The sequence below is a fragment of the Cricetulus griseus genome, chromosome 3 (assembly GCF_003668045.3).
Source record: "Cricetulus griseus strain 17A/GY chromosome 3, alternate assembly CriGri-PICRH-1.0, whole genome shotgun sequence".
NCBI lineage: Eukaryota > Metazoa > Chordata > Mammalia > Rodentia > Cricetidae > Cricetulus > Cricetulus griseus.
Window position 1 is genome coordinate 218,908,302 of NC_048596.1, and position 9,719 is coordinate 218,918,020.

The 9,719-nt window shown below is 38.6% G+C and overlaps 1 protein-coding gene and 1 pseudogene across 1 annotated transcript in view; one reads left to right on the plus strand and one right to left on the minus strand.

Moving 5' to 3' along the window:
* The window catches only part of St8sia6 (ST8 alpha-N-acetyl-neuraminide alpha-2,8-sialyltransferase 6), an 80,890-nt gene that overhangs the window by 63,487 nt on the left and 7,684 nt on the right, over positions 1–9,719 (plus strand). Inside the window, exons 4-6 of the mRNA XM_035442811.1 lie at positions 3,884–4,028; positions 5,982–6,094; positions 9,621–9,713. Of these exons, the coding sequence (XP_035298702.1) occupies positions 3,912–4,028; positions 5,982–6,094; positions 9,621–9,713 (323 nt within the window). The 5' untranslated portion in view covers positions 3,884–3,911. The remainder of the gene's footprint in view (positions 1–3,883; positions 4,029–5,981; positions 6,095–9,620; positions 9,714–9,719) is intronic.
* Positions 7,615–7,729, minus strand: LOC113834650 (annotated as a pseudogene).

Below are 9,719 nucleotides of genomic sequence, written 5' to 3' on the forward strand. Positions count from 1 at the left end.
TTGGTCTACCTGTCTATTTTTGTGCCAATACCAAGCTGTTTTCGGGACTATAGCTCTGTAATAGAGCTTGAAGTCAGGCATGGTGATGCAGCCAGAAGTTCCTTTATTGTACAGGGTTGGTTTGGTTATCCTAGGTCTTTTGTTTTTCCATATAAAGTTGAGTACTGTTTTTTCAAAGTCTGTGAAGAATTGTGCTGGGATTTTGATGGGGATTGCATTGAATCTGTAGATTGCTTTTGGCAAGATTGCCATTTTTATTATGTTGATTCTACCTATCCAAGAGCATGGGAGATCTTTCCATTTTCTGATATTTTCTTTAATTTCTTTCTTTAAAGACTCAAAGTTCTTGTTATGCAGGTTTTTCATTTTTTTTGGTTAGCATTACTCCAAGATATTTTATGTCATTTGTGACTATTGTAAAGGGTGATGTTTCTCTGATATCTTTCTTAGCCTATTTATCATCTGTATATAGTAGGGCTACTGATCTTTTTAGTTAATCATGTATCCTGCCACTTTGCTGAAGGTGTTCATCAGCTGTAAGATTTCCCTGGTAGAGTTTTTTGGGTCACTTATGTAAATTATCATATCATCTGCAAATAGTGAAAGTTTGACTTCTTTTCCAATTTGTATCCCCTTGATCTCCTTTTGTTGTCTTACTTCTCTAGCTAGATCTTCAAGTATAATACTGAAAAGGTATGGAGAGAGTGGACAGTCTTGTCTTGTTCCTGATTTTAGAGGAAATGTGTTGAGTTTCTCTCCATTTAGTTTGATGTTGGCTGTTGTTTTGCTGCATATTGCTTTAATGTGTTTAGGTATGTTCTTGTTATCCCTGATCTCTCCAAGACCTTTATCATGAAGGGATATTGGATTTTGTCAAAGGATTTTTCAGCATCTAGTGAGATGACCATGTGGTTTTCCTTTGCAGTTTGTTTATATGGTGGATTACATTGATGGATTTTCATATGTTGAACCATCCTTGCATTCCTTGGTTGAAGCCTACTTGATCATAGTGGATAATTTTTCTGATGTGTTCTTAATTATATTTGCAGTATTTTATTGAGTATTTTTTGCATCAATGTTCATGAGGGATATTAATCTGTAGTTCTCTTTCTTAGTTGTGTCTTTGTGTGGCTTGGGTACCAAGGTAATTGTAGCCTTTTAAAAAGAGTTTGGCAATGACCCTCTGCTTCTATTGTGTGGAACACTTTGAGGAGTATTGGTATTAGCTCTTCTTTGAATTTCTGGTAGAATTTTGCACTGAAACCATCTGGCCCTGGACTTGTTTTGGTTGGTAGATTTTTGATGACTGCTTCTATTTCATTAGCAGTTATAGGTCTGTTTAAATTGCTTATCTGTTCTTGATTTAATTTTGGTAAGTGATATCTATCCAGAAAATTGTCCATTTCCTTTAGATTTTTGAATTTTGTGGAGTACAGGTTTCAAAGTATGACCTGATGATTCTCTGGATTTCCTCAGTGTTCATTGTTATGTTCCCCTTTTCATTTCTGATTTTGTTAATTTGCACGTTCTTTTTCGGCCTTTTGGTTAGTTTGGATAAAGGTTTGTCTATCTTGTTGATTTTCTCATAGAAGCATCTCTTTGTCAAATTGATTCTTTGTATTGTTTTCCTAGTTTCTGCTTAATTGGTTTCAGCCCTCAATTTGATTATTTCCTGGTGCCTTCTCCTCCAGTGTGAGTTTGCTCCTTTTTGTTCTAGAGCTTTCAGTTGTGCTGTTAATTCTCTAGTGTGATTATTTTCTAGTTTCTTCATGGGAGCACTCAGTGCTACGAACTTCCTCTTAGCACTGCTTTCAAAATGTCCCATAAGATTGGGTATGTTATGTCTTATTTCTCATTGAATTCTAGAAAGTCTTTAATTTCTTTTATTTTTTCCTTGACCCGGGAATGGTGCAATTGCTCATTGTTTGTTGGGTTTCTGCAATTTGTGTTGTTAATGAATTCTAACTTTAAAGCATGGTAGTCTGATAAGATACAGGGGATTATTCCAATTTTTTCTACATATTGAGGTTTGTTAGTGGGTGGGTGTCTTGTTATTGGTCCCAGCCAAATGTGACTGCTGTGGAACTTTGTTAGAGAGTGATTCTGTGGATTGGTGGGAAAGTCACAAACAATCGAGACTATAAGACTACAAGGAAGGGCTAAAAGGCTCTGTGGGAAAGAACTAGAAGAACCCTGAGTCCTCACCACGAGGCCAGCTCCTAAGAGGACAGAGATGGGTTGGGAGGAGGAGCTCAGGTGGGCCTATTACAAAACAATGAAATAATATTTTCTTCTTTTATCTTTGAGAGATCCATTTCAGGTTCCATCCATCCTGTGCCTGTCTGAAACCCCAGATAGTGCTGGGCCTCATATGTGTTATCATATACATATGTGAATAATTTATATGTATGTTATGTATATATAGTTTATGTATAATAGATATGTATATGGAGAATATATAGTATTGCTTATATAATATATGTATATTCTATATGGAATGTATGGCATATACACTGTACTTATTGAATATATTTAGATGCATAGTATATGTAGACATCATTTATGTATATTAAATATATATGTATACAGAATATTGTACATGTATATGTTTAGTTTATAAGTTTGACACAGTAAGAGATTAACAATAGTAACTCATTGCTGGGCAGTGGTGGCTCATGCCTTTAATCTCAGTACTTGAGAGGCAGAGGCAGGCAGATCTCTATGAGCTCAAGGCCAGCCTGGTCTACAGATTGAGTTCCAGGACAGGCTCCAAAGCTACACAGACAAACTCTGTCTTGAAAAAAAAAAAAACAGCAAAAAAACCAGTAGTAACTCATGATAAAATACAGTTAAAACTGGGACTAGACAATCTTCATCATAACTTCTGGGAGCAAATGCAGAGACCCATAAACACTAGGTGGAGTCAAGGGATCCCTGTAGAAGTGGGGGTGGAAGAATTGTAGGGACCAGAGGGGTTAAGGACACCATGAGAAGACAACCCACTGAATCAACTAAGCAGGGCTCATAGGGGCTGACAGAGACTGAAGTGACAAACATGGACCCTGTACGGGGCTGAGCTAAGTCCTCTGCATATACCTTGATGTCCTTGTGGCACTCTCAACAATGAAAATGGGGGTGTCTCTGGCTCTTTTGCCTGCACTTGGGATCCTTTTCTCCTACTGGGCTGCCATCCAGCTGTGGTATGAGGGTTTGTGCCCACTCTTATTGTATCAGCCATGTTCAGTTGATATCCCAGGGAGGCCTGCTCTTTTCTCTCTCTCTTTTTTAAGGGAAACAGAGGAGGGGTTGATCTGGGGGAGGCAGGAAGGGAGAGGAGCTTCCGGGAGTAGAGGGATGGAAAACAAAAACCTGGGGCTAGAGAGATGGTCCAGTGCTTTAGAGGCTGTTTTGTCAGAGGACCTGACAAGAGTACTGCATGCAGATGGTGCCCAAACATATGCAAATAAAGCACCCATACACATTCAAACAAAATGTGAAAAAATTAAAAATGCAACCATAACAATGGTCTTACTAAAGTTATATGAAATGGGCTCATCCTCTTGAAATTATCTTGGAGCGGAGTTTCGGTTGGGCTCACAGTTCCCTGTTTCTCTTAGCAAGCTCATTGCAAGGAAGTTTTTAATGTCTGCAAAGGTTGTCTTCAGAACTGTTAGCTCTGTAAAGTGGGTTTCTACCTCAGGGTGTGCACCCATATGTCACCATCCACCATCCTCCCACCCAGGCCTGCAGAGGAGTGTTGTCATGTTGGTGCCTAGCTTGTCTTCCTTTTGAAACTCAACAGCCCAAATCCTCTTTTGATGCATCCACTGTCGTGACCATGTTTGGTGTCTCCCTCGCTTACTTTCATTGTCATCCATTGTAGAGCAAAGCTGTCTTCCTGTTGTGATGCAATGCAGTACTTCGTGGTTTCCCAGAACAACACTCCAGTGGGGACTAACTTGAGCTATGAGGCAGAAAGCACGAAGCAAATTCCCATTCGAGAGAACATTTTCCACATGTTCCCAGTGGTGAGTAAGGGTGGTTTGAGGTCGTGACCTGCAGGAATGAATGAGTAATATTAAGGTTACCATATTATGTTATGGCATATGGGACATGTGTAGTGGTGGGCCCACCAAAGAATCTAGTTCTTTTATGTTTATGTTTTATCTCCTTGAGACTGAACCCAGGACCTTACCTGTACTTGGCAAAGATTCTACCATTGAGCTATACCCGAATTCCTTATGGAAGCAATTCTGAATGCAGTGTGACTCCCTAAGAAGAGATTTTATATCATAAATGATCAGTTCTTTCAGCCCTCCACTCGCCTTTACTCTTCAGTTAATCAGCTGAGTCACGGTGGCATAGAGAGGTGCCACATTTTGCCTAGGATCGGATTCTTCAGGTTGTCCTTTTTGATGACTAAGCCCATTCTTGTACAAAGGGCCCATGTGACTTACTTTTTTGATGTCACTATTTAAGAATTCATGGACAATTCATATAACATCTACAAGACAAAATTTATTGTCTACCTGTGTTCTCTGCTGTATCCCACGTTTGCCTAGAACATTTCTCAGTCATATATACACTCAGCACATGTCTGTAAATAAACATGAGTAAAAGATACATACTCTGCTGTTTAGCACAGTGAGAAAATGTAATTTCCATGTAATACAAGTACAAAATTAAGGGAGTATTTTTGTCATGACAAGCATTTCATTCCTTATAATCATGGATTCACAAGTGTCTTTTATGATGTTTTAAAGCAATTAGACCAAATTGACATGATCAGATGGGATCACTGTATCTATGCTGCTTGCTATCTGTAGATACAGTTTCATAATTAATTCACCCTTTGTTAGGTGTTTGACTTCTCGAAAGTAGTTTATTGTGGCTCATGTAAGTTATTTCAATATTTTTGTGTCACAATTCAGAGAAAGAATAGTTTGCTGAGAATAAATGAGAGATAACTAGAAAATGATAGACAAAAATACTGCAAATTTTCTAGACTAAAAGGACAGAAATGTTTCTCATAAAATGGAGAAAAAAATTAAAACAAAGACAAATTTGGTATTTTTAAAATGGTTAATGAAAGAAGACAGTTTTTTTTGTAAATAAAAGTACCTCAGGAAAGTTTAAGAAAAAAATCTTAGTTGAATTTGGTAGTTTATGTATGTAATTCTTGCACTTGGGAGTTGGAGGCAGGATGATCCTGAGTTTGAGGTCAGGCTGGGCTACATAATGAGACTATCTCCAAACACCAAGGAGTGGAGCTCTATATAGCTTAGTGGCAGAATGCATAGTAGGTACAAGGTACAAGTTCCAGGCTGTTATACAGAGAATATGTAGTGTTTACACATCCCAAGAGAAATGACACAAACTTACATGATTTTTTTAAATTGTAAGTTGATCATAATACTATGCACTTATTTATTTAATGAGTTAGATAGTGTGCGTGTTTATGTGTGGTGTATGTGCACATATATACATGGGTACTCATACACACAAAAAAAACAGCACAAGATGTTGGGTGCTTTCTCCCATCATCGCTATACACTTTACATTTTGAGACAGGCTCTGAGAACCCAGAGTCACTGTTTCAGTTAGACAGGCTGGCCAACAAACTGGAGCTCCAAGGATGCACTTGCCTCCTTCTACCCCATGCTAGACTTCAGACATGTCTCTGGATTTGACCCGTGAGCTGGAGATTTTGATTCACTTCTTGCTTTCACAGCAAATACTCCTACTTGAGAAGTCATCGCTCTAGACCCCATGCTGCTTTTTTACACCCCAAAATCTGTTTCTGATTCTTTTTCTTACTCTTTTTCCTTCTCCTAAGCACACAAAGTTTCTGGGATCCAACTGATGATACTTGGAGTTTCTATTTTCTTGGGGGCTTTGGAAATTACATCTCTTCCACTTAGAGTTGGTTCTAATTTTCAAGCAATTGTGTGTCATGACTGGTTTCTCCTCTCTCCCACTAGTCCCAGCCTTTTGTGGGATACCCCTATAACCAGTGTGCAGTGGTTGGCAACGGGGGAATTCTGAACAAGTCTCTCTGTGGAGCCGAAATTGATAAATCTGACTTTGTTTTTAGGTAAGTCTTGTCAAAGTGGTTTCTTGGAAACCAAGGAGCTATTGACTGTTTTAAAGAGTAATAGAAATGATGTGTCAAGTTTTGCCTTTGTCTTTGTGATTGGGTTACTAGCATCTACCGGTTACTCACGGAGACTTTTCTGGAAGTACAGGAGTACAACTGAATTCCTCAACTTGTTCACATTAGTACCATAAGGATATGCAAGAATGAACTGGGTGAATTTGCAGTGAAAGGTTTGAGACTGCAGGACTTCTAAGAGCCTTCAGCCTGTCGATGGGTATAATGGTTCCCTTGGAAACACTCCTGGGAGAAACATTTCTCTGTCTTGGAAGATATTTGTTCTCACAGATGATTGCAAGGGCATTTGTTCTTCAGTAACACTAGGAAAGATGCTGACCTAGACATTGTATAGTCGTACACAGCACTGCTTTCCAGTTTGAAAATTGATTCATATTACTCATCTGCTCAATTCTGGTCTAAAGCAGTTTTGCCTGAATACAAGGTAGTTTATGAAAACAGACACAAAGTTGATTTCTGTGTGTGATTCATGCTAATAATCACTGATTTGCCCAGATGTAATGTGGCTTAAAAGAGGGAGTGGCAAATGTGTTCTTCTTTATGTTCTGGGAGCATCCATCTTGTACATTGAGACCCTTCGTTCCCCGTGGATTTAATACTACTTGTTCTGTGTATTAACAGCAACCACAAATGAAGTTCAAAAAATATCTCCTCCCTCAATTTTCATCTCATATTGGTAATTTATATTGATGGTAATTACACAATGGTCAATCTGATAGCCCAGAAATTACTAAACACTCATTGAATTCTTGACAGAACAATTTTCATGCTTTTCATGTTTCACATTGACATGGCCAGTACTGGAATGAGTTAGCCCTTGTTCACATTTTCAATGTTTGTGTGTGCTAGGGAAGTCACAATGAAAATAGATTATGGTTCATGTAATAGGGTTTTTATAGACTTAAAATTCCCCAAACATCTGTGGTAAGGATTATGCAAAACATTAATTTTACTTTATAGCAGCCATAGAAAAAATACTTTAGGCTTAAAGTCTAGGACAGATAGTTGATTGATAACTTTAAGACAAGACCTGGATTTGTAGGTTCTACTTTAGCTGACGCTAGGATTTTCTGAACACACTCTTTCTTGGCCATTCAAACTGAAAACAAAATTCGTGCCACATATGGTTGGTGTCATTATAATGTATTTAGTTTTTAAGCCTGTACTTATTTTGCCTATACTTGCTAGTCACACATAGAAGTTGCCCATTTGTTTTAATTTCAAACATTGGGAACTACAAATTAAGTGTATAAGGAACAAACATGGCTATAACTATATTATATAGCATGCTTATAGCTATACTGTTACATCTGTGTATGCATTTTATATGAGTATTACACATATATTATATGCATATGCATATTAAAAGGATGCACACACATGTGTACTTCCTGGTATTTTCCATAAAGTCTCCAGTTATGTTAGAAACCACTCTTTTTCTTCTAAATATGGAATGCTTCATGAATTTTCATGTCATCTGTGAGCAGGGGCCATGCTTATCTTTTTCTGTATCATTCCAATTTTAGTGAATGTTCTGCCAAAGCAAGTAGTAAAAACCACTTTTTTATGCAGAATTTCATTTTAATGTACACTGTAGGAAATTTTTAAAAACATAAACCTTCATAAAGTCTTTCACCAGTTTCTTACCATTATGTTTCTATTTTAATTTAAATTTTTATTTTTCATTTTACATAGCAACCCCAGTTACCCCTTCTTCACCATCTTCTACCCCTCCCAGTTCCCCCAACCAATCTATACCTCAGAGGAGGTAAGGCCTTCACTGGGGAGTCAACAAAGCCCTTCCCCCTTATATTAAGCCTGAGCAAGGTAACCCACCTTGAAAGGTATCCCATGGGGAATGGGCCCCTAAAAGACAATTCATGAACCTGGGATAGGTTCTGGTCCCACTACCAGACCTGCCCCCCTCAACAGATCAGGCCATATAACTGTCACCCATTTTCAGAGGACCTATTTTAGTTGCATGCAGTGCCCAATATGTCAGTTCATGTACTGTGAGCTCCTACTGGCGGGGGTCAGATGTCTCTGTGTTTTTCTCCATCATCATCTTGACCCACCCCCTTGATCATATAATGACTCCTCCTCCTCATCAACTTAACTGCAGGAGCTCAGCCCAGTGCTCGGCTGTGGTCACTTCATCTGCTTCTATTACTGGATGTAGGAGAAACCACTTTTAAGCCTGGCATGGTGGTTCATTGTTTGTAGTCTCAACAGTTGGGAGAGTGAGGCAGAAGGATCTTTGAGAGTTTAGGGCTTACCTAGGCTGCAGAGTGAGTTCCAGTCAGCCTGGACTAAAAAGTAATATCCTGTCTCAAACAATAGCAAAACCACTTTGGATTCTTCAAAAGAATGTGTGTCTGTGACTTGTTACAGGAGGCCACTGTTAAGGTCATTCTGTGACCTCCTATCTATAATGAATACATAGTTTCTGATGTATATTTTATATCAAAGTGAGAAGTACCTATTTTATTTATTACGGTGTTTCATAGGGCATGGAGCAGAGTCCTGCAGCCCCATCCATATTACAGATGGCATGGTCTGTACACAGCGCTTCTGGGGCAATCAGTGCTCCCTTTGCATGATCTCCTTTAAGAAGATGGTCTAACTGAAATTTAAAGTATATCCCCCTTTTTGGATTGGCATATATCAAAATTAGCATCATTCATGGTTTTCTAATGAAAAATTAGTACTCCAGATTTAGGACAGCAGGATGAAAATTGCTTCAAATTTCCTTCATCAATAACCTAACTTGGTGACAAAACTTATCTATAGATAGATATCAGAAGATACTAGAGTTCCTATGTGGGTTTCGTTCCTGGGAGACCCTGTCAATGCATTTTTAGTGCCTCCAGTTCTTTAAGTCTACAGTGATCATTCCATTGTAAGAATATAATCAGCCAGCCGGGGAGTTGGTGGCGCACGCCTTTAATTCCAGCATGCGGGAGGCAGAGGCAGGCGGATCTCTGTGAGTTTGAGGCCAGCCTGGTCTCCAGAGCGAGTGCCAGGATAGGCTCCAAGGCTACACAGAGAAACCAAAAAAAGAAAAAGAATATAATCAGCCTCAGTCAATATTTAGTTGATCTAAGTCACAACTTCAATAAAGAGCCTTGAAAATCCTTCAGAAGCATGACAAGGAATTATTTGTCAGTTCTGGTTTTGATACTTAAAAATGTCAACGAAAATGTTAAAAATCACTCATGAAATTTTGTACAATGTTGAAACATCATTTTAGAGTCTTTACCTCTTGATATTTTCAAGTGGAAATGAGGTGTATCTGAAGTCCTCACTGGTTGCCTCTGCAATTACAACAGTTGTCAGGTGTGAGTGTGTGTGTGTGTGTGTGTGTGTGTGTGTGTGTGTGTGTGTGTGTGTGTACACATCTGCTTTTTATAGGTTGTATTTTGAAAATAATTTTCCTTCCTTATTCCAGGTGTAACCTCCCTCCAATCACAGGGAATGCTAGGAAAGATGTTGGAAGCAAAACAAATCTTGTGACTGTCAATCCCAGCATCATAACCCTGAAGTGAGT